This window comes from Aythya fuligula, chromosome 10 (genome assembly GCF_009819795.1).
Source record: "Aythya fuligula isolate bAytFul2 chromosome 10, bAytFul2.pri, whole genome shotgun sequence".
NCBI classification, from domain to species: domain Eukaryota; kingdom Metazoa; phylum Chordata; class Aves; order Anseriformes; family Anatidae; genus Aythya; species Aythya fuligula.
In genome coordinates, this window is record NC_045568.1 from 10,133,743 (window position 1) to 10,157,498 (window position 23,756).

General features: G+C 51.0%; 1 protein-coding gene across 1 annotated transcript; it reads left to right on the forward strand.

The window, feature by feature from the left end:
- The first annotated feature begins 1,792 nt into the window (after positions 1-1,792).
- On the forward strand, positions 1,793-19,097 carry RPN1 (ribophorin I). The gene is made up of 11 exons (XM_032194256.1): positions 1,793-1,831; positions 10,845-11,105; positions 11,808-11,872; positions 13,399-13,705; positions 14,209-14,418; positions 15,396-15,588; positions 15,907-16,006; positions 16,273-16,411; positions 16,600-16,719; positions 17,204-17,449; positions 18,511-19,097. The coding sequence occupies exons 1-11, from the start codon at positions 1,793-1,795 to the stop codon at positions 18,691-18,693; spliced, it is 1,863 nt and encodes a 620-aa protein (XP_032050147.1). The 3' UTR covers positions 18,694-19,097.
- Positions 19,098-23,756: the final 4,659 nt, after the last annotated feature.

A 23,756-nucleotide genomic window follows, 5' to 3' on the forward strand; every position in this document is an offset into this window, starting at 1 on the left:
GGTGGGAGGGGGGAGTCTGAGGGGGGGGGGGCGGCTCGGGGCTGGCACCGGGAGGGGACCGGGCAGGGACCGGCCCCGGGGCCGTGTGGGGGGTGCTCGGGGTCGCAGCCACCCTGTTGTACCGTCAGGCACCAAGCACTGCACCCATCGCCCCGTTATCATGGCTCTGGCTGCCATGGAAGGTGTAAAAACAAGAATTTACAAAAAAAGGACGTGTAAAACCAAGCATTTATGGAAAAGGGACATAAAAGGCCAAGAATTTATGAAAAAGTGAACCATAAGGGCCAGCCCAAGTGGCACCGTGATCCCCATCACCTGGAAACAGGAGCACACCTGGGGCAGGTGCTGCCAGCTCTGACCCTGTAATGCCTGCAAAGCGCTTTGAGATCAATGCCATGATGGCACGCCACCTCTTAATACCATTAATGAGCCTGAATATTATTAATTAGTCCTTTCCAAGGACTGTCCGTCGCAGAGCACGCAGGTGCGGGAGTTATGGTGTCCCACCGCTCAGCAGCTCCAAGGGCAGCTCAGCCTTGTCCTCGTGCTGCTGCCAGCTCCTGTCCGACCCTGCCCGCCTCACTCGGGCACTATACACCAGTTAAAAAAAGGACTGGACAAAAGAGGAAAAGCATCGCTTAGTAAAACGATGGAGAAAAAGTCTCCCAAACGTGTATAATTTCTCTGGAGGAGAAGGACGGTGATTCTGTGACAGTATCTTCTCTGACAGCACTGGCGAGACCACCTCAAATACTGTGTTTGGTTTTAGGCTCCTCACTACGAGAAGAATATGAAGCTGCTTGAGCACATGTAGAGAAGAGCAAGCTGGTGAAGGGACTGGAATTACGAGGAGTGACTGAGTGAATTGGGGTTGTTTAGTCTGGAGAAAAGGAGGCTGAGGGGAGATCTTATTGTTCTCTACAACTATCTGAAAGGAGATTGCAGTGAGGAGGATGTCAGTCTCTTTTCTCAAGTGACAAATGTTAAGACTTGAGGAAACAGTCTGAAGTTGCACCAGGGGAAGTTTGGATTGGAAATTAAGAAGAATTTCTTCATGGAGAGGCTGGTTAAGCATTGTAACAGGCTGCCCAGGGAAGTGGCAGAGTCCCCATCCCTGGAGGTAGTCAGCAGAGGTGTGGATGTGGCACTGAGGGACGTGGTTTAGTGGTGGCACTCAGTAGGTCAGGTTGATGGTTGGAATGATGATCTTGAAGATCTTTTTTGACTTAAATGATTTTATGATTCTCAGTCAGTTCAGCCCCAGGACTGCAGGCCCTGGGCACGCCAGCAGCCGGTGGGACTGAGCTCCACCACTCACTTGCCCATCTGTATTCCCTGTAACAAGGAGCCACATGCTGAGCTGTTACCAGCAGACATCAATGTTGAGTTAAAAAGTGTTCATCTTCTCTCATTCCTAAAAGTTTCATTTTTTCTTTCTTTTTGCACAATACCAAAAATAAATAAATCACAAAATGTGGGTGAGATTTCCTCCTTCCTTCTCTACCGCAGAGCAATCCTGGCACCACCTAATACATAACTTCTGTTACGCAGAGGATAACCTCGCACCGAGTTCCTGTGTCACTTGCTAGCTTTCTTGGCATGACCAACAGCTGTGTCATGCAATAGCTGTTCATGATGAGTTTCTGACCCTTTGTGGGAATCCTGAATTTTCTCAGACTGATGAGGCAAAATCCTGCTGCCTTGAGCATATGAATCCCAGCACTTGGGAGAACAGATGTCAGCAGAAAGGTCCTTGCTGTCCAGCCTGGATGTTTGTATTTTGACACAAATGATGGTTATATTTGCTGTGGCTGAAAGTGAAAAGACAGTGGTAAGAAAGTGGCAAATGGAAGTACTGAGCAGTGGCTCTTGCGTTTTGCCTGGCTGTACAGACAAACCTATGTACACCTCCCCACCAGAAAAACATGTGGCTTGCGTGAAACCTGAGCGAGCAGCACAGCTAATTACAGTAGCCTCTGAAGCAAATGGTGACCACTTGGTAATATCAGCACCCCATGAAACCTTGTAAAAATGGATCAGCTTGAAATCCGATGCCAGTTGTTCCCAATCACTAACATTGCTCAGAAGAAATAAGTTCTCCGCCTTTGAGGGACCTTCACAGAGCTGAGCAGATCCATTGTATTAGAGTGACCAGTCTTTAGACATTCACCACTGTGTAAATCTTAGCACATTTCATGCACTCATCCCGCTAAACCAGGAAGTAAGAATGTGTCCAGCTTTGAGTTTGTTCCTTTTGTGACATCTAATCTCTATTTACTAATCTGCCTGATCCAATTAGAGGCAATAAAACATGGTGTGTCTTACACCATCTCTTTACACATCACTGGACCAAAAGGGATCCTCCCTTACTCTTCCCAGTCCATAAAACGTCAGAGTGAGCAAAAATAGCATGGGTAGAAAAACACCTGCAGCATGCTGATTTCAGGGGGGCCTGCAGAGAGGTCCAGGGACCCAACCTGCACATCGGCCTAGCGATGGCTGTAACTGCTCAGTGAAAACTGACTATGCCATGATCCTTGTGTGAAGCCGTCCTCTCGAGAGTTTTGCAGTGCTTGCCCCTTGCCATCTTTGGCTTTCCATACCATCTTCCTCAAATTATAATTATAATGATACAATGTACTAAAATTAAAAGGAAAAAAGGGAACTAAGATGCAGCAAACACTCTATCCTGGTTTTGTGCTCTGAGTTTTGTCACGCTTTGCTTTAATCCAGTCTAAACCAGATTCTCCCTGCGTCTTTGGGCATTTTGTTCACTACAAATCTTCTGCTATTACATGACCACACATGCATTTCCACTGGTAAGAGTACAGCTGCAGTCTTTTGCCTGCCCTCGTCTCTAATCCCTGCCTGCAGTACAAATACCACTGGTAATCTGCTAATGCTTTCTCCTTTGCACTCAGCTGATTTCTGAGTCTTACAGCAGCAACACACAAAAGTAAAGCACCAGCTCTGGACAAGACTCGATCACCAGACACCAACCACAGGAAGCAACTACAATCACGTTATCTCATGCCGGATCCCTGAGCCACGCTTCTGCCGAGGTGCACAGGACACTGATTATAGCACGAGGGATTACAAGCATCTGTGCTCGCCGATGAAATGCAGCTGCTGGAGGTTGAACATCTTAAAACACAGAGCACTGGTAAAGAGTCTAAATGCTACTGTTGAAGCCTGAGACCCATGCAGTGGGTGAGGACCTGCCTATGGTGCCACAAAGGCAGAGTCTGTTATGTCTCCTCACACCAGACATAGGAGACAAGCACCTAAAAGAAATGGCTTTGGACTCCTTTCATGGCTTCCCCTTGTTCCATCACAAGTCACAAAACCACCATGAGGCGATGCCAGCCCCTTCCTTTCATCAAGAGATGAGGGTCCAAACCTCTTCCTTGTTCTGCCTTTGAGCCACAGCCTCCTGCAGAGGTGTTCTGGTCACAGACAGCACACTGAGTGCAGGGGACATGCTCTTGAACAAGTGCCTACACTGGCCACAGCAAGGCAAGCAGGGAGAAGCAACCACGTGCTGTTAGGCCATGTGTAAAATGGCCACCACGTGAAATGGCCACCATGCAGCCTTGTGCTTACCCCTTAGGCACCACCATAGTTACCTGGAGCCTGGACTGCTGGAAGCCAAAGCCCACAAGAAGTTCAAGTTTCACAGTGAAAAGGGATGTTTTTGTGGTCCAGATTTCGGGCTAGAGGCAAAACAGAGCCAATACCCTATTTATGCTACGAGGCTGTCCCACAAAGAGTGACCACCACTTGAGGCCCCTGTGGGACTCCCAGCTGCCCTCCCTGGCTACAGAGGCTCTCCAACAACACCAACGGCTTCCCACTTTTAGAGCCGGTGCTGTAATAGCAGCTAATTAATTTTTACAGCTGCGTTGGCAGCGCGCCGGGTAATTTCATATGATTGGTCTCAGTACTCAAGTGAAGAAGATGATCCAGGGGGTGAAGTAACTTCCCTGAGGCCAGTGAGTCAGTTACCTCGTTAGATCTGGGTCCCTTTAAATAGGGACGTTTCTGAATAATTTTTTTAACCATAAGACTTCTATAAAAATAGAGAGCAGTGCACACAGCCAGCACAGCGCTGCACAGGCCTTTGCAGGCTGACCTTTTTTCAGGAATCAAGTTTTTGTCAGAGCAGCATGCTACCAGAGCAGCAAGTTCCAGGAGCTGTTAATTCCCAGGCTCTGAAGCCATGACAGTGAAGGTCTGGTGAGCCTGAGACCTCCCAGCTCATGACACGAGTGGGTTTGAAGCCATGGGGCAGGACAGGCTGATGGTGCCAGGAACACTGCAGGACCCATGGGTTGTGTCCCGTTGCTCCTCTCTGCATGGGGCGTTGTGCGATGGGGTGCACCAGCCACGTGAGCTCTGCAGCCAGGCGGTTTTGTGGCAAAGGTGGCCGTGTCATGCTGTTGTTGTACCCAGAATGTGTCACAGGACAGGAGCCCAGTGCCACGTGAATGCTGTGACTGGGACACTTTATGGTACAGGTGACTCGCAGGTCGCTTCTTCCTTAGCAGTGAGTCAGTGCTGAAAAGCATCCCAAAGGCAGCTCGGGGAAGGGAAGCTCTCCATGAGGAGGAACCAAACTGGACACATGCACTCTCTCCAAGCCTGCAGGTCCATCTACAGACAGATCCCTCACTGCAACTCCTCAAAATCCAGCCCCCTTCTCTGCAAGCACAGGGTGCTGCGTATGAGCTTCAGATCCATCTGCCTCAGCTCTTCCAAATCACAGATTTTTCACAATCCCCTCTTATTTGCTCTAAAAGAAGTAAATTCTGTATCAATGACAACCACCAGAAGCCTGTATAATTTTGTGTGCGTGTTTTTGAAGAGTGTTGCAAAGATATTCAGCCTTGAAGGATAAGGGGTGTGTGTGGGCAGTGAGGTTTGCTTTGCTTTATCTTGGACAACACTTTTCAATGCCTGGTGCCCTGGCAGCTGCAATTTGGATCCCAGGGAGTTATGACTCACTGTTTGCAAATCCTTGAGCCACCAAATTGAAGGTATGTCCCGCAAAGCACAATCACCTAAAACTGAAACGGTTATAAGTGGGAGGTAAAGCTTCAATTACTCTGTCCTAGTGCTCAGGACTGGCTCCGGAACCCTGCCTGAATTTCTGGCAAATTGAAAACAACACCTCTTACTTTGTTTAAATGAAGGGGATCTTTCTGAGTTGTCTCCTTCAGTGACCTCTTCAGCCAACCTGAGAGCAATCAGGTAACAAAAGATGCAATACCCCATCTACACCAGCTCAATACCAGCCTGAGGAACATCCGCTCTGCCTGATCTGTACTCCTGCCCTCCGCCAAATTGCTTCAGACATCGGGGCCACCCCAACACCAGAACCAGGCTTGGCCTTCAGGGCAGAGGTGAAGGCAGTCTTTCAGTCCACTTTCTAGGTGACGTGTGTGGGGCTGCACGCTCCCCTGCTTGGCATCCTTTCCATTTGAGTGGATCAGCTCCCTGAGCAGTACCTGCCACTCAGGGAAAAACACACACACACAAAAAAAAAACATATCAGGCATTTCTGGGCAGGCAGGTAGGAAGGAGAGCTGTGCGAGAGGAGCCTGACACCCACCAGGAAGAAAAAATGGAAGAGGAATAAGAAGGAATGATCTTTTAATCGCAGGTTTCTTTTTCCTCTTATCATCAACGTTTTTCTAGTCTGAAAAGAGTGATTGCATGAAAATTCATTGCATTCATTGCAATGATTGCATTCATTGCTGCAGACCAACGCTGCTCATAGCGAGTTAGAGCTCCCCGTTTGGTTTCACATGGAGCAGCCTCTGCTCACCACCAGCCACCTGGCAGGGGGCACTGGGACCGTCTCTGGTGAAGGGCCACTGCGGACAGACACATACAGACCTGCCCTGAGGTTCCCAAAAACCAGGTGTGGGGCAGAGGTTTGGATTCACCCTGGCAGTGGGACCGGGGCTGCCCCTGCTGCAGAAACACAAACCCCCATTCATTGGGCACGATCCAGTGAAGTCCCCGACTGTGGATGCCAAAAATTGAGTAACCTGGGGAGAAATCTGCACTGCCTCACAGCAAGCACTGCACAAATGTGAGGTTCCTGCAGGAGACACAGGACGAGAGCTGCCAAGCTGCAGATGGCCCCCGGTGCTGCTAGCAGGGTCCTCAGCTTCCCACTGTCTGCGGCAGACCCTGCCAAACCGAGGCTTCAAAGCCATGTTCAGCATGCTCCGTGTCAGTGATGGGCTTCCAATGTAAATACACCATCAAGCGCTCTCCTTTCCAAGAAGAAGCTGAGAAAGGATGGGATGGGGATGACACCGTGACAGTGCAGCCCCCATAACGCGCACCCTACGGACCGGGGTGACATTTACCCCTCACAAATAACCACAGGACACCACTTCAGCGGGAAGGCAACCAGACCCTCGCTTTTAATAACCATTATCACTCCTGCTGGAGCTGCCCGGGCCGGCGGTGGCAGCAGGGGGAGGCAGGAGGTGGCAGCCCCAAACCTCCCCCCCCTCACCATCCCCATTCCCTGCTCCGTGTCCCCTCACGCTACGCCACCGCCGTAGCGGCCGCTATTCACCAAGGGGCGCTGCTACGCTACCGCGCCAGCGCCGCGCTCTTGGGTGCCCCCTGGCGGTGGAAGGGGGACACGGGGGGCGTGAGGGACACCCCGGGATTGTGGGACCTGAGGGGGACACACGGCACCGTGACACCTCTTTGGGCTGGGAACTAGCCACATCTCCCGGCCTGTGAGGAGAGAAGTGGCAGCACTGCTGCAGTGCCCCTCTGTTTGGGCACTGCTGCCTGCAGAAGCCAGCCACGACCCCACAGCCACAGCCCCTAGCCTCAGAGCATGCCCATTCATTCCCTGCCCCGCTTGGTCCCTGTGAAAGGCAGAGTTTGTCTTTTCAAGCCAAGATTCGCACCCTTGTCCTCCTTATGCCTTCTCTGGCTTCGCAGAAACCCAGCTGCCAGAGGCATTTTTGAGCTGGGTGTGATGCAGAAGGGCCAGATTACATTTTAGGGCTGGTTTGAAGGTGGTGCTGTACCCAGGCCCTGACAGCACCTGGAGGTACTTCAGTGGCAGCTGCATCACACCCTAATTTTCTGATACAGTTAAGCCAGTTCAGTTCCCTCTATCCAAAACAAGCTCTGATCCTGTAACAAAATCTGTACACATGTAGCAGATTTCTTCTACTAGCAACCCACCAGTGCTTGTCTGTAGCCATTTCAGTTACATTTTTAGTAAGCTTTAAAAAACAGAGTTGAATGTTCATTTTCTATGGATGAAGTGTCCTTGCAGCATTGTTTTCTGCACTATTGCCACAATACCTGTAACATATTTGTTTCACCCCTGTACAAAACTCACAGATGCTTTCCCATTTTCCTCTGGCAGGCTTTCCTGTGTGCTTCCCAACACTTCATACACTTGGTTTTTCTGCTTGCTGTGCTCAGACAGTTTTCTCCATTTTTTTTCTTTTCCCTTCTGAGCCTCATGTTCTAACACAGCTAAGAAAGCAGGCTTTCTTCTTAAATCCAGGAAGACATAATTTTAAAGAAAGGCGAACATTTACAGGAGACTCCGCTGCAGATCCGTGATGTAACTTCAAGAAACCCCAGAGGAACAGCCCTTGAGCAGACAGTGAGCCTTCAGCGCTGTCTTTGAGAAGGCAGGACATGTTTCCAAGGCAGATGAACAGTGCAGCAGTTGAGCACCAGAGCCCCCCTTCCAGGCCCACCACTCCCATGGAAGTCACAGGCGAGCCCAAACCAAGAATCATGGCATGTTTTGCTTGGCAGAGGCTCAGCGCGTGCTGACTAGCTGTAAAATGAGGTTGTAAAAATAATGAAACTGGAAAGCTCTTTTTTTTTTTTTTTTTTTTTTTCCAGCTGTTTTTCAAGGGCCTTAGCAAGGCTAAGTAAACTCTGCCATCAGTCAAACAGATCTTACCTGCACCCTTGTGGCTGGGGAATGCAAAACCTCACTGGTCCAGGACCGATAGCAGGGAGAAAAAGAAATGCCATCTGCACCCCTCTGGCAGACAGAAGGCTGCCGTGATTTTACATGTACAGTATTACAGTGAAACACCAATAAAATCCAAAGCACCAAGTTTTATACCAGTCATCACAACAGCCACATGTCTGTGGTTTTATTTATTATTTATTTTCTAGGATCACGGTCAGATCTGTATTGCAACTACATCTGCAAGCTCACGTGGTGCCAGAATGACTCCTGCTGTCTGTGCCCATGCACAGCCCTGTTTCACATCTGCTCCTGACCCGGGTTCCTCAGAAAGCAACCCATTATACCACGGTCCCCATGTGCCTGGTGTAAGCTCTTTCCTCCTTGAGAACAAATTGCTCTTCAAGATGACACAGCTCTGAGTTTGGCATCGTCCCTCTACAAACTGAAAAGCGTAGGGTTTTTCCTTGGGTATGTTTCTCATCCTGCCAGAGGAATTTATTAGACCACTCTCATCCTTCAACCCTGGCAGACTGCTTGGCTGGCACCAGCTCTGTTGGGGGTATTCCCCTCCCAAATGCTCAGTGCCCCTGAGGGGGACACGCTCTCCCTGTGGCACATCATCTGGGGCTGGGGTATCACATGTGGGTGGCAGAGGGGTCTGGTCACCTCCCTCATGCTGCCTCCACAGCCGAGCCGAGAGGACAGGGTCGGGGCAGGGTGCAAGAGGCTAAGGATACCGGAGCCACGCCGGCACCGCAGCCTGGAACAATTAGAGTGCAGCATCTGGCCAGGGCCCTGCAGGACTTCTCATGTTTAAAACCAGCCTCTCCCTTCCTGCTCGGCGCAGCCCACGAGCTGTTCGCAGACGTAACCAGCAAACCCGGCCAGGGGCCTGCTTCTCTGATGCCTTCTGCAAGCACATTAACTGAGCCTGTACACAAGCAGCCATAGCCTGACACCATTTCATACTTGCTCTCTGCAAACTTAAACATGCAGGACAGCAGCAATAGGGGCCTGCAGCGCAAAATTTGTCCTACAAGCAAGAATCTTAAAGGCAATGGTTTTTCAACCTAAAGATAAATTTATACTTACATGGCAGGGCTGAAGTCTTGGAACAGACACTATACAGACTCAGTATGACTCAATTATCACAATTAGAAATGGATCTGAGCACGGGTTTAGCATATAACAGCCTGATTCAGAGCTCGCCAGAGTCTGAGATGGGTCAGATGTTGAAACGTCGCATTTGCTGGCGAGCTCAGATCCAGGATCTGGGCTGAATCCATCAGAGAGCAACCTTTGGCCCTGGATGTAACAACTGAAGCCCAATTATCTCCAGACACAAGGGGAATGTGCATTTCTTTCTTTCCCTCCCTTTGCCAGAAGAAATTTCCCTGAGGGAGAGAGGGGAAATTAAGGCTGGAGCTGTGTGTGTTATTAAAGCCTCAGTCTGGAGTTCATTTACTCCCTGTGACATGGAGGCTGGGGTTGGAGGAAGGACAGCGACAGCCGTTCCTGGGAGAGGAGCTTTCCACAGCAAAACCAACCCAGACAACCGGAGAGAGCCCCCAGATGCAGCACTGCTGGCCAGACTTAAATTAAAGCCAGCTGCTTGCTTAAAGCCAGCTGCTTGCTTCAGCCATCCATGTTTCACAGTTGTTTCTCCCCTAACTTGCCCACCCAGTTCCTGCAGCCCCAAAGCCTGGCTCTTTGGAGAAGATGGCAAAGATAAGGATGCTTTTCCTGGAGAGCAGGACCTGGAACGTTTCCCTAGCTGGAAGCACGAGCCAGAGGAGCTGGACACCCATCCCTGCAACCAGCTCCTGCTGTGCTGGGGGCAGATGTCATCCAAAACACGTTGACAAAACCACCCTCTTGCACTAGGACACTAACAGGGCCAGCTGCCAAATTCACAGGTCTACTGCCTAAATAAAGAGAGACTGAACTCAAGAAGACTTCCACACTTTGGGAGGACAGAGAGCAGAATGGGAAGGCCAGTTAGAAGGCGATGTTGCTTGGAACATAATGCAAAGAAACACCCCATTTTATTTAGCCTTTGCCAAGGGGCTTTTTGACTCCAGATCCAAACTCACAACGTGTAGGAAATCCCCTTCTGATACTTGGCAACCTCACGCCAATTCAGAGGATTATCTTTGTGACTCATATTAAGATACTAAAGAAAGGCCAAGCCCTGGATCACATTAGGGAAACATGAAAAGTCTGTTGTCCCACAGGGTTCGCAGGCTACAGCCCTGCTCCGTGGCAGACAACATCCGATCCTCACTTTTATCTGCTTCAGATGTTCGGGAGCAAAGTGTCAGCCCCCCTTCCTCAGCCATGTGTTAAACCACCACCGTTTTCCTTTCTCCATCTCTCTCTGCCCAGGTCAGTTCAGGGTGAGCCACTGTGCCTTTGCATCCTGTGGCACTCTGCTCTGGCTTCATTTGACTATTATTGATGATTTTTAGGGGAAGATTTGAACTCAGCTTAAAACCCACTGGCGTTAAACCTCGCCTAGCAGGGCAGCATCTGTCTGCTCACCCTGCCAACACAACAAACCATCCAAACAAGCAGCTTGTTAGTTCTGCCAGGAGGCACAGTGAGGCTAGGGACCCTGCCCATGGAGTGAGAACAAAGAGTTTTGGTGCTTTTAGCCATTTTCCAGCCTCCCCTGCTGGCTCCCAGACAAAACGCAGCTTTTCCTACAAAAAAACAGAACCCACCCTCACCACCCCGCCTTTCTACTCAGGCACTCCCACAGCCACCTTCCCCCGGCGGGGGTCCTCAAGCACCACTGGGCGCCGCCATCACGCGCCTCCTCCCCCCGCACTGGGCGCCGCCATCTTGTGCCCTCCCCGCCCAGCGCGGGCGCCGCCATCTTGTGCCCTCCCCGCGGCGTGAGGCGGCCATGGCGGGGCTGCTGTGGCGCCTGCTGCTCTGCCTGGCGGCCGCCGCCGCCGACCTGCAGCTGGAGGAGGCGAGGCGCACCCTGGACCTCAGCACCCACCTGGCCAAGGTCTCGGCCGAGCTCAGCTTGACCAACGCGGCCGGCACCGCCGCTTCCACCTTCCTGCTGGCGCTGGAGCCCGGCCTGGAGCCCCGCCTGGCCTACCTGGGCGTGCAGGTGGGCATCGAGGGGTACCGGGGGGATTCAGGGGGGTCCCGGGGCTCCCCTCGGGGCTGTGGGGTGCCGTGGGCACGGCTCGGCCCGGCCCGGCACCGCCCGCACAGGACACGTCGGCACTGCCGGCACTGCCGCTCCCCCGGCGGCCCTGAGCCCTGAAACTGGGGGGTTTGGGGGTTAAACGGGACAATTGGGGCTGGGGGGGAGGGAGGGAGATACCGAGGGGTGAGGGAGCACCCACGGAGCACCCTGTGCAGCCCCTGCCCCGAGGGACGCCAGTACAAGCCCCACAAGTGGCTGCTCATTGCCTCCTGGCTTGCTGGCCGCAGATTCCCACAGCTTTCCCACTCCTTATCCCCTAAAAACACACAAGACAAGCAGAGAAAGCAGTTAACCAAGATGCTCGTTTGCACAAATTAGTGACCGTGCTGGCTTGGGGACCAAGGAATGTAAGAAACTTGTAAGACTCCAGCATCAGTTCTGGCAGTCTCACCACGTTGTACTAATGAAAATAGCTAATTAAGGCACTATATAACAAATTAAAAAGTATCTATTTGTAGTGAAAGCTCACTTGCACTTGTAGCAGCTTGTATATTCTGTGGGGGTATCCCCTTAAAAAGCAGGTAGGAGCTATATGGGGGTTACACTGGTCATGTTAACTCTTTTAAACAGCAGCACACTGATCGATCTGTTTTGGAACAGGTAAAGGGTGAGGAAGAAGAGGAGAACACCTTGGAAGTGAGAGAGACTAAAGTTAAGGGCAAAAGGTGAGTGTCACCCCCTGAGGTCAGTACACGGAGTTGTGTGTCTGTCTTGCAACATCTTCCTCAGGGCAGGGTAGAAGTATTCCATAGTCCTGCATACCTGCAGATCCTTTGAATCCCTTGTTCCTGAAAAGATCGGTCTGTACTCAGGCTGCACCCAAGGGTGCTGCAGAGCCAGGGAGCACTGTTAACACAAGCAGCCAAGCCCATTTCTTGCAGCCCAAAAGCCTTTTTAGTAGTCATTCCCCTGCCTCTGATGTGCTTTCTTTGGGAGGTAGCACATGGCTTTAGATCTATGCACTGAGCCAAACACAAGCAGCACATACCTGCTTCCCACAGTCACCCAAGGCTGCTAGTGAGAAGAAAGCCCTGTAAGAGCCCGTATGTCTCTCTTAAATGCAGCTCATCTGCCTTCAAGGGGGTTCAGCTGTGCTCAATCTCTTGTACTTTCTGCCTTAAGTAATGTCCTGTTCCTTCATTAAGGGACAGCAGGTGAGAGAAGCATTATAGCTACAGTCATGCTCTTCCTTATTGCTACCATCTGGGGCCTCAAATGATTGGCAGTGATGATGACAGAGAGATAAGTGCTCTTTGGCTGTGTCCCCAAAGCACTGCTCTTAGTCCGTGATATCAGGGAGTCCCGGGGTGCTGTGCCCAGCACGGGCCTGGTCCCTGCTGCAGGAGCAGCTTTTGCCTGGGGCTCTGCTCTGCCAAGATTCAGATATTGTGCGTATGTTGTAAGGCTGGGCAGGCACGTATTTATGAGCCATGATTGCTGAGAAATAAAAAGTGCTTTTAAAGTGGCTTGGAAGTGTGGTGCTGCTGAATGTTAAGGAGTTAATGTAACAGTGCAGTTACCTTGCTCAGATGGGCCAGGCTTCACGTGATCGTGCTCCTGGGCCATCAGGCATGGCTTGGAAGTCCTTTGCTTGCATCACCTTGGTCCATCTCGTGCATAATTACTGGTTTGGTGAAACCTCAGCCCTTGCTGTAGTACCTCAGTCCAAAGCCGTGCTTATTTTCAGACTGTACCTTAATTTCAGCTCCTATGGGCAAAAAGCTGAGAATAAACAGATTTTGTGGGAACTCGTGCTTAAAATGTTTGATTTGTCTTCTGAGCATTCGCACATGCTTCCTCTGATTCTCATTGCTCTTGTCGTCTGAAAAAAGAATGGAAAAACCCTGCTGAAACATGCTTTATAAATGCAGAAGAAGGGAGGGCAGCATGTCACCATTCCATTTCCAAAATGGGACCCAGGTGTCTTTGTGAAGCAGAGGCTGTAATTGTGCCTGAACAATTTTGCCCTGTGTTGCCTCTTGTCCTGATTCCTTAATCGAGAATAAACACACCCGCTCTGATAAGACATCTGTAGGCCTCTGAGGAGCAAATACATCACTGGCTGCTATCGCACACAGTATACACAACACAGAATCCCAGAAGAGTTCCCAGCCACAGGGGATCTCGCAGGGGTTGGACCTGATCGCTCTCTCGGGGAGATCTCACGTGACTTACCTGTTCTCTCTTCTAGTGGAAAATTCTACTCTGTGAAGCTGCCATCTCCGCTGGCACCAGGAGGCAAAGTGCGCGTGTCTGTTGAAATGGTTTTCACGCATGTCCTGCAGCCCTACCCCACCCACATCACCCAAAGCGAGAAGCAGTTTGTGGTCTTTGAAGGAAATCACTATTTCTACTCGCCGTACTTCACCAAGACCCAAACAACCCGGGTCAAGCTGGCCTCCAGGAATGTGGAGAGCTACACCAAGCTGGGCAACCCTTCCCGCACGGAAGACATGATTGAGTATGGCCCCTTCAAGGACATCCCTCCCTACAGCCAGGTAAACGTCCGCACAGACAGGTCGTGGCTCTGCAGTGAGCGTCACGCAAACATCACACCTGAATCTCAGAGGCTGGTGGATGGAAAGCAGAGGCTTTGCTGTAAGAATTGCAAATAAGTCTGGGTCAGCCCATTTTCAGGCTGGGAACGTGTGCCCTGACAAGGTGCTTCAAGTACCAACAGTACTGACTGCTGCCTGGTGCCCACAGAACAAACCGAGGAGGTTTGTGCATGGTTTTCCCAGGGATATATTTGCAGTGGGGGAAGAAATGCATCTCTATCCCCCCCCTCACTGTTACAGCTCTGCCAGATGTGCAGGATGTGACCTGTGACCTGGTCTCTGGTGTCCTACGTGAATAGGGTTGGGGTGGTTCAAGGCTTCCCATGCAGAGTTCTCTGCAGAGTTTGTCAGGGAAGTTTCTCTTGGGGACATGGAGACCCATAATTGGGAGGGGAGGTTGCTCCTTACTTTGGGGCTAATAAATTACCTTTTCTCCTTGCTAGGACACTCTGAAGGTGCACTACGAGAACAACAGTCCATTCCTGACCATCACCAGCATGACCCGAGTCATCGAGGTGTCTCACTGGGGGAACATTGCAGTTGAAGAGACGGTTGACTTAAAGCACACGGGAGCAGTGCTGAAAGGGCCCTTCTCCAGATACGACTACCAGAGACAGCCAGACAGCGGGATCTCTTCCGTTAAGTCTTTTAAGGTTGGCATTTTACATTACTTGTTTTTACCATGGCTTCCCCCTTAAGGATTAAAAAGAAAAATAAGAATACAGTTGTCCTCTGCTACCATACCCAAGTAATAAAGGAAGATTAAAGCGCTGACCTGTTTTCAGAGAAGGATCATACCAAAAAGCCAGAAGTGGCTTTTGGAGGTAGAAGTAGGAAGTTACATGCCTTACTGTATCTGATGGCCAAAGAAGCCACATATACCAGGGCATGTAGTGTTTTTAGTGTTTTACCACGTTGTCACCTCTCCAGTCTCAGGGAGACTCCTTAAACTCCTTGATTCTCTGCACTGACAGCTCTGGTTTCGTGTTTCCACTTTACAAGGGCCCTTCATCCTTTCCTTACCCTCATATTTCCAGAGTTTCCTTTTCTATCGTACCATATTGAACAGTAATAGTTGGAAACTCACCCATTCATTCCTTGCTCACAAAGCACTCGACAAGACAAAGCTGTGGCTCTACTAGCCAGGTATGAAAAGCATTTGTGTCTCCATCGGAACCAAAACCTTCCTCGCTGCTTGAGGCCTCCAGGATTGATTGTTGTAATTCTCTAAGGTGGTGCAGCCAAACAGAAATCTCATTTTGCTGAGTGTGAAGCCAGCAAGCTCAGTGATCTAGGAGCAGTGGGCTGGAGTGAAAAGAAAATTGCAGTCCTGGTGGGTGAGATGAAATCCCCTGCTGTCTGGTATATTTGGAACTGGGCTGGAGAAAGTGCTGATTTTCCACATTCACTTAGAGGCCAGGTGATTTTTGTCAATCCCTCTGGCAGTCAATTCTGTGGCCAGTCACTTTTAATAGCACAATTTTACCACTCAGTGAAACTGAATGGCTATTTTGTTGCCCCTCATGTGGCAGCTCTGTTTTCTTGATGCTTAACAGCTGTTACAGTTTCTGCCAGTTCCAGTGGAAATAACTCGGTGGTGGTGCACTGACCATTGCTTCTCTCCACGCAGACCATTCTCCCGGCTGCTGCTCAGGACGTCTATTACAGAGATGAGATTGGAAACATCTCCACCAGCCACCTCCTTGTCCTGGATGACTCCGTAGAGATGGAGATCCGTCCCCGCTTCCCGCTTTTTGGGGGGTGGAAAACCCACTACATCATCGGCTATAACCTGCCAAGTTATGAATACCTCTACAATCTCGGTGGGTGCTACATGGGAAGGGAGTAAGAAACCTTCTTCTCTGTGTTTAAAGATGGTTGCTGTACAGTAAAGAATTCAAAACCTTGGTACACTGCACCTTAGCAACAGCAGTTGCTAGGAATTATTTCTAGAATATGGAAATCCATCCCTCTTCTCTGTGCTTCTTTCAGGTTCTTGTAGACATCTGGTTAAAATACAGGTTTAGTGAACTAGTGCCCCCTGCTGCCCATTCTGCTTTTGCTTCTGGTAGGAGCTGAGCTTCAAGGTTGCCCTTGTTCTTCACGGAATTGTAACCACTCTCTGGTCTTCGTTCTCCTAGGTGATCAGTATGCTCTGAAAATGAGGTTTGTCGACCATGTATTCGATGAGCAAGTTACGGACTCTCTGACTGTCAAGATCGTCCTGCCAGAAGGTGCCAAGTAAGTGTCATTACTCCTGCCTTGTTACTGCAGAAGATGCTGTGTTGGTGGCAATTCTGCCTGCTCTAGTGGCCTGCGGACAGTGAAACAACACCATGACTATGCACGTAGAGGAGATCTTGGAACACAGCTTTGCTTCCTTTTCGAGTGGTGTTCAAACCACATAATTGGCCTTGTGCTAGAGGCTGCAGTTGGCTGGCCAAGTGCTAGGTTACATCACCTCAGTCAGTGTGGAATCATACAGGGCTGCCTGGCTTTATCCACAGGAATATCCATGTGGACAGCCCCTACGAGATCAATCGCGCTTCAGACGAGCTTCACTACACATACCTGGACACTTTTGGACGCCCGGTTATAGTGGCACACAAGAGCAACCTGGTGGAGCAGCACATCCAAGACATAGTGGTGAGTGTGGCCTCTCCGCGTGCTTAGCGTGACCAATTGGGCCTCCCTTATTCATCGTCATGGTTGAAACATCCATGGCTTCAGAAATAAAAACCTCCTGAACCACGCAGCCAGTTCTGCTGCTGCCTGAGGATTTCTCCCCTGTAGTAACATGGATCGCTGCTCAGTATTTTGAACTTCTCTCCTAGGTTCATTACACCTTCAATAAAATACTGATGCTGCAGGAACCTCTGTTGGTGGTCGGAGCCTTTTACATCTTGTTCTTCACCGTGATTGTCTACGTGAGGCTGGATTTCTCCATCACTAAGGTACAGCATGAGGAAGAACCTTTAGGAATGTTAATAGATTACTCAGTTGATGGTTGGAGATTTTTCATGCCAGTAATTCTCCCTGAATGTTTCTGGGGATCGTGTACCCTGCTAGATATTTAAATGGAGCCCAGTTTTTATGCTACCTGAGCGCTGATACTCATGCAGGGCTTGAATTGGTGTACTATGACTAATCTGAGTTTTGCCCTTCAGATAAAAAGGAATTTATCTTTGATAAACGGGGACATCTGCAATTCTCATTCTGCAATGTTTTTTACTTACCTTTTGTCAAGCTATTTGTTGGGCTAGGATGAATTCTGCAAGGCACTTGCCCTAGTCAGTCCTTGTACCATTTGCCTAATTGCTGTCAGTTGACTAAATTGCAAAGGGTGCAGTTTCTGTAATAGTTGTGTGGCAGGTTGCAGGCACGGCTTGATGCAGATCAGATACTACTGCTTGGGTCTCCTCTTCTATCCTATTCTAGGATCCAGCTGCTGAAGCTAGGATGAAGGTTGCCTGCATCACAGAGCAAGTGCTTACTCTGGTGAACAAGAGGCTTGGGCTGTACCGTCATTTCGATGAAGCAGTGAATAAATACAAGCAGTCACGAGACATCTCCACCCTGAACAGTGGCAAGAAGTCTTTGGAGACCGAGCACAAGGCCCTGACTAATGAAATAGCTGCTCTGCAATCTAAACTGAAGACAGAAGGCTCTGACTTATGTGATAAAGTAAGATTTTACTCTTCTTTTCAAGTTCTCCTGCCTTTGGCTGTTAAATATTCTAGGCAACTTAATTTAAGGTTTAATTTCCGCAGCTTGCATCTTTGCCCTTCCCCCTCAGTACCTTGATCCCTGCCTGAGGGTGTGAAGATCAGCTTTTTCTTTTCCTATTTGCAGTAATCTTGGTTTTGCAGCCCTGGAAGTGCTGTTGGTAAAACAGCTGCTCGCAATGTTTCTTAAACAGCCCCTAAAACCTGCTGCATGGGTACAGGTTAACATTTTTGTAACAAAGTCCTGATGCTTGTTATTGAGCTCATGGCAGTGACACGTGGGCAAAAATAGGAACTATCAACACATTATCAGTTCTGACTCTGCTACTCATGCCAGCCAAACCAAAATCTTCTCCCTAATCTCCTACTTTCTTGCATGTGTGAATTTGGTGCTGACAGATTTTTAGTAACACGATGCTCCTCAGGGGGTATTTTGTTGCACCGTGTTGAAAGCTGTGACAGAGTGAGCACACCCACTGTCCTTTCCTCCATCCACTCCATTTCAACACTTACCTGGAACAGCCACCTAACCCCGAGCAGGGGACATTTTAATCTCCAAGGTCCATTCAACCAACAGACACCTTTCTTAATCTGTTATCTCTAGGAGTAGCTCTGTCTTTAATAGCGCTGCTTCTCACACACCATTAACATTAACTGCAGGGGCACATCTTCCAGCTGTCATAGTTGTGATTTAGCTTAAAGCCTTTAAAATCCATCATTAAGCACTCTTTAACAGTCATTGCATCTGTTTCCTGCCAGTATGGCTCCTGGGTCCTCAGAGCCACTTTATCTGCGCTGCTTAATTATCCATTCATGAGCTGTTCCTCAATGTGATGGCAGAAAGAGGCAGCAGCTCAGGAGACAATATTCAGGGACTGGAGACATTTCCATTTAGCACTGACTTCATCTTTTGCTCCAGCTCAACCATCTCTTCTATTTCAGCTTCACTTAAGAATGTATTTTTTTGTTGTTGTAGTTGTTTTCTCCTCTCATATTCCTTTCCTTTCTCACTCCTATAAGGTAAGTGAGATTCAGAAGCTGGACGGCCAGGTCAAGGAGCTCGTTCTCAAGTCCTCAGTTGAAGCCGAGCGGCTGGTAGCTGGCAAGCTCAAGAAGGACACCTACATTGAGAACGAGAAGATGCATTCCAACAAGCGCCAGGATCTGGTCACCAAAATTGACAACATCCTTGACGCACTGTAACGCTCCGGTTTAGCTGTCGGGTGAAGGGAGATGAGAAGCCTGGGACTGGATACACTTTGAGCCAAAACTCCATCCCAGCAAAATTAGGGAAAAAAAGTTGCCGTGAAAAATACCTGCGAGTATGTTTTATTTTTAGATTTTGTTCTCTAGAGGCTTTCTGCTCAGCAACATTTGCTGTGCAAGGGACCACGCTGTCATGCTGTTGGGCTGGGTAACAGGGTTTCGTTACCAGAGGTGAGACTGGGCCTGGTTATAAAATAGTCTCCTGCTTTTGGTTTTCCCTGTACAGATGTGCCCTGACTAAACGCACACAAACAGCTAGTCTGAGCGCAGACACATGGCAAATCCAAATGTTGCATCTCCAGAAAGAATTAAAGACACCTTTGTTCTACTTTGAAATAAAACCGCTGCTGCCTCGCCTTTTTATGTTGGGCTCGGAGTGGGGGGGAGGCTGATGGGTTGGTGCAGAGGTGCTGGGTGTCCCTGCCCCTCTGCAGTCTTTTGCTTATTTAGAAGGAATTGTGTAGGATTCACAGATAGCAGGACCAGCCCTTGCGCCCATCACATCCAGACCAACAGAATTCCCCTTGCATCATCCACTAAGCTTTTGCACCACCTGTCCTATGTGAGGGGTAGGCAGTGCAGATCTCTCCGGCTGCCCTTATCCCCACTCCCTGCTGTCAGGGGAGGGAGGAAGCAGAAGGCAGCATGCAAAGTACAAACCTGTCTTGCTTGACCTTGTCCCTTTTGGCTGCTGCCCAAATAGCAGTGACTTTCCTTGTAGGTAATACGGGTTCAATCAGTGGATCTTCCTGTCCTGACTTACTAAATGAGGAGGGGAGTGCAGGAGACCTGAAGCAACCAGAATTAGGCTGTAGCCCATTCCTGTTTCCCGGTCAGGATGCTTTTCCTCCGCAGTGAGGAGCAGGAGGATCAATCCTGCGCTTTGCCCCAGAGGTTCATTGCATCCTCCCAGAAGCAAAGCCTTTGCCTCTAGCTGCTGCAGCCAAACACGCTCACACTAACTCGAAGGCAGGGGAAGCTTAGGGAAGCTTTTTGGGAGAAGCCTCAGAGGTGCAGCTGGTCCTGCAGCCATTTCAAACAGGTTCTGCCTCAAATCAAACACCACTGAAGCCTTTCTCTGCTCACCTCCGAGTGGGAGGGAGGGTTTACAACCACGTGCAACTCCCTGATAATTTCAGTCACATACAAAACAGCACCTACCTGCTGCCCTCATTAAATGATGTTGGGCAGGAAGGGGCCAAGGCAGGGAGAAGGAGAGCCCTGCAGCCTCACCATCCCTATGGTGACTGCACCTGGCCCCGCTTTGAAGTCCTGCTTCCTCCTCCCTAATTACCTGGAGCCTCACCGCCTGCCCCGGGGCATTCCCAGGCTGGGGCCAGCCCCAGAGTCCAGGCACACAGGACAGGGTCACGAGGAGGGTTTTGGCTCAGGGCTTCTCAGCCTGAGGTGGCTTTGGCATCGCTGGGACCCTGGAAAGCATCCATGGATGCTGATCAAACCTCGGGCAGCCAGATCCTGGCAGCAGGGTTCTTTGAGGGTTTCAGACCACCACCTTCAGCCCAGGTTCTGTGACCTCAGGGTGTTCAGGGGCAGCAGGAGAATCCTCCCTGGCTGAGGAAACAAATCCAGATCCCACAGAGACCCCAAAGCACCCTGACCCCCTCTGTTCCCACCTCAAGGTGTCAGTCCCATGGTGTTCACAGTGCTGGGGGGTCAAAGAGCCCCCGTGGCACCTCCAGCAGGGCTCCCAGAGCAAGGAGCGTGGTGTTTCAGACCAGACCAGAGCATTCTCATTTGTTATCTCGGGTAAGAGCTGTCCTTACACTAACTCAAGCTCTTCTGGGGTGCTTTGCTCTTCCTACAGTCAGTAGGAAAGCCCTTTGCTCCAGGCCACAGAGCTTCCAAAGCAGTGGGGTGCTCTGCTGCAGGCCCAGGCACCCACCTGGCTGTCCCAGTGCCCACAAACCTCACCCCACAGCAGGATGGGTGAGCGGGCACCTCCCCTAGATCCCTGCTTCTCCCATCCCCTGCAGGTACTGTTGGGAGCAAGGGGGAAGGAGAAGAGTGAGCACCCCACTGATCCCAGAGGCATCCTTAATTTCCCACTTTCTCCCTTCCTGCCCCGATCCCCCTCTGCCTGGCTTCCGAGAAGCCCGAGCAGTGCCAAGGGGCACGGTGGGATGTTATGCCTCTCCGTCCCTCTCCCAATTTCTTGATCAATGCCACAGCTCAGCCCCTGTGCTTGCTGTGCAGCTTCAGATCCCGCTTGTTAACGGAGGCTGCGGCTGTAGAGACGCCAGCTATAAATAGGGATGAGCACAGACAGCCCCAGAATAAAAGGCCTCCGGTCCCCAAGGAGAGCTGCCCCAATTCCAGGGGCTGAAAATAAAGCAGCTGCTGTGAGGAGAGAGGCTTCTCTCTTCCCTCTGCAGCTCCTTTCTGCTGCCCTCCTCGGGCACCCACTGCCCCAGCACTGTGCCAAGAGCCCGTTCAGTGCCTCCAGAGCTGCTCACACATAGGGGAGGGTGACAGAGGGCAGGTGGCCCGGGATGTCCCCACTCTGGGGCTCGGTGAGGGCTTGTGGGGTGTTCAGAAGACCCCAGAGAGGCAGACTGTACCTCTGTGTTCCTGCACCCAGCCCCAGGTGAACCAGGCTGATGCATCCATTAATACAACACACTTTTCAACTGGGTTGTGAAATAGGATGGGACACGCACTGTGACACCCCCAGGGTGAGCTGTATCCTCCCAGAAGGTCCTCAGGCTCTGTACCTGCAGCCTCCGTGGCTGCTGGGGACCCCCAGTAAGGAGGCACCCTGTACCCCAGAGCATGCAGCCCCACAAGAGAGGCAGCTGAATTTCCACAGCCTGTGACAACAGCCTGCACCAGCACATACCCCGGGGAACCCTTTAACAAGCACTCAGCAGCAGAGTGACCCAGAAACTGGAGCAATTTCTGGATCCCTACAAATTTACTCCTGAGAATAGACTATAAAAAGAGGAAAAAAAACAAAAAAAAAAAACCACCGCCTACCAGGAGCTGAAGGAGAGGCAGAGAAACAGCAGCTGATGGCTGCAAACAGGCCAATTAGGGCTGCAGCTGTTTACCTCCTCCAAATTTAAAGGTTGCAGCCCTCAACCTAAGGGGTGGGGGAGGAGAAAAAGGGCTAATTTGGTTGGCAATAGCCCCAGTGCATGTAGGGCTGTGGCTCGTAGGGTCCTCGCCCCCCAGTGGCTAGCCCTTGCCAAGTCCTGCTGAGAAATCAGGACCATTAAGGCTGGAAAAGCCAGGCTGGGTTTTATTTCCATGTGTGTGAATGAGCAGGGGGCCTTTCAGCACCTGTGACCCTCCAAACCCCTGCGGCACATCAGGTGCCCCTCATGTGCTGCTTGTCACCACACAGATCCCTCGGGACCGGCGGGCTGTGGGGGATGTCCCTGCACTCTGCCTGTGCCTGATCCTGGCAGGATGCTTCTCCTGGCAGATTGTCCGGCCCCTGCTGTCTTCTCCCTCATCTCTGAGGGCTCAAGGGAATCCGACTTCAATCTCTCTCTTGTGTTGGACAAACCCTAAAAGCATCCAAGGAGGTTTCAAAATGATTTCCCTGCTCAAACCCCAGCCAGAAGCAGAGAAGCAGTCCCCTTCCAGGCGCATGTCCCACTGAGGATGGGCAGCCCCACAGTGTCCCCCCCAGCAAAGCCATCGGGGAGCTCAGTCTCTACTCCAGGTAGATCAGGGTGCACTTACTTTCCTCCTGCAACCACTTCATCCTTCAGCATTTCCACCTCTGCCTCTGCCGGTGTCACCTCTGCCACCACAGCCCACCCAGCAGGCCTCCGGCCAGGACAGGCTGACCTCGCTGGCACCATTTCTGGCTGGTTTCGGGATCCACCTGAACTCCAGCTGCTGCTTTCCAAGGATATCCCTTATTTTTTTCCAGGCCTGGCTGCTCATCAAGTGCAAGGAATTGGAGCCAGGAAGGTTCCCAGAACGTCACAGCCAGCACCGGGCAGGCAAGAAGGCACTGCCACCGGGGAATCCAGGCACGAGGATTCCCTGTCTTATTTCCTTCAGCTACACTCAGGCCGTCTAACCTGGGACCTGGGGGCATGGGGAATCTGGGACAGAAGCTCTGGCTGATGGAGAAGACAACTCCCATCCTCCTGCTGCCTCTGAAAGCAGACAGAGGCTGCAGCAGGGCTGGGCTTTTTTCTGTCCCTGCTGCTCTGCACAGGAGCTTTTCTGGGCTAGGAATTTAGCTCATGATCTTGTTCAGCACAAATTGCCTGGGGAGGCTGTGGGGAGTCGGCAGGCAGCTGCCAGGGGAATTGCAGAGCAGAAGGAAAAGGAAAAGGACGGCTCGGCTGAAGGAGCACTCGAGACCCTGCAGCAGATTAGCATCTCACGGGTAATTAACGCTGAGCCCTGCTGGGACTCCCTGATTAGTTTTGCTCTTGCGCAGAGTTTGGAACCCAAAGGTTGGAAGGGCTGAAATTCGCCTCCACGGGAAAGGGAACAACATGAAGAGAGAAGGAAAAAGGAGTACGTAGGAGAAGGAAAAGGAAACCACACAAATGCAAGATTTGCTGGCGAAAGCGAGCAGCCATGATTTCGGGTCTCTGGCTCAGCACGACTGCCTGTGCTGCCCGCTGGTCCCTGCTGTCCCCACTGTCCCCAGTGCCACCATTCACACCGGCTGTGGGACAACTGGCACTTCTGCACCTCTGGGTCCCCAGGGACATCTTCTCCCGGGCTCTCTCTGCTCTCCCAGGGTGGAAACCATGCTTGTGCCGGTGTTGTGGCCCCCCCAGCATCTCTGACAGCCCCCCACACAGCTCAGCGGACAGACAGATGTCCCTGCACTGTCACTGCTGCCTTCCCACCACCACCTCCCAGTCCGCCCAGTACAGTGGATGCCCAACACCATCAGGCGGCCCCAGAGCAGCAACCAGGAGGGCACTACAGATGCTTTGGGGCACCCCGTCCTGTCTGGGTGCTGCTGGGTGCCACATGGGGACAGGCAGCTGCACGGTGCTCCT

What these genes read in the sequence shown, in the direction of transcription:
- RPN1 (XM_032194256.1), top strand. Translation starts at nt 1,793, where the DNA reads ATGGTTATATTTGCTGTGGCTGAAAGTGAAAAGACAGTG. An exon ending in CTGAAAGTGAAAAGACAGTG is followed by an intron (nt 1,832 to 10,844) that starts GTAAGAAAGTGG and finishes CTCCCCGCCCAG; the next exon opens with CGCGGGCGCCGCCATCTTGT. An exon ending in ACTAAAGTTAAGGGCAAAAG is followed by an intron (nt 11,873 to 13,398) that starts GTGAGTGTCACC and finishes TCTCTCTTCTAG; the next exon opens with TGGAAAATTCTACTCTGTGA.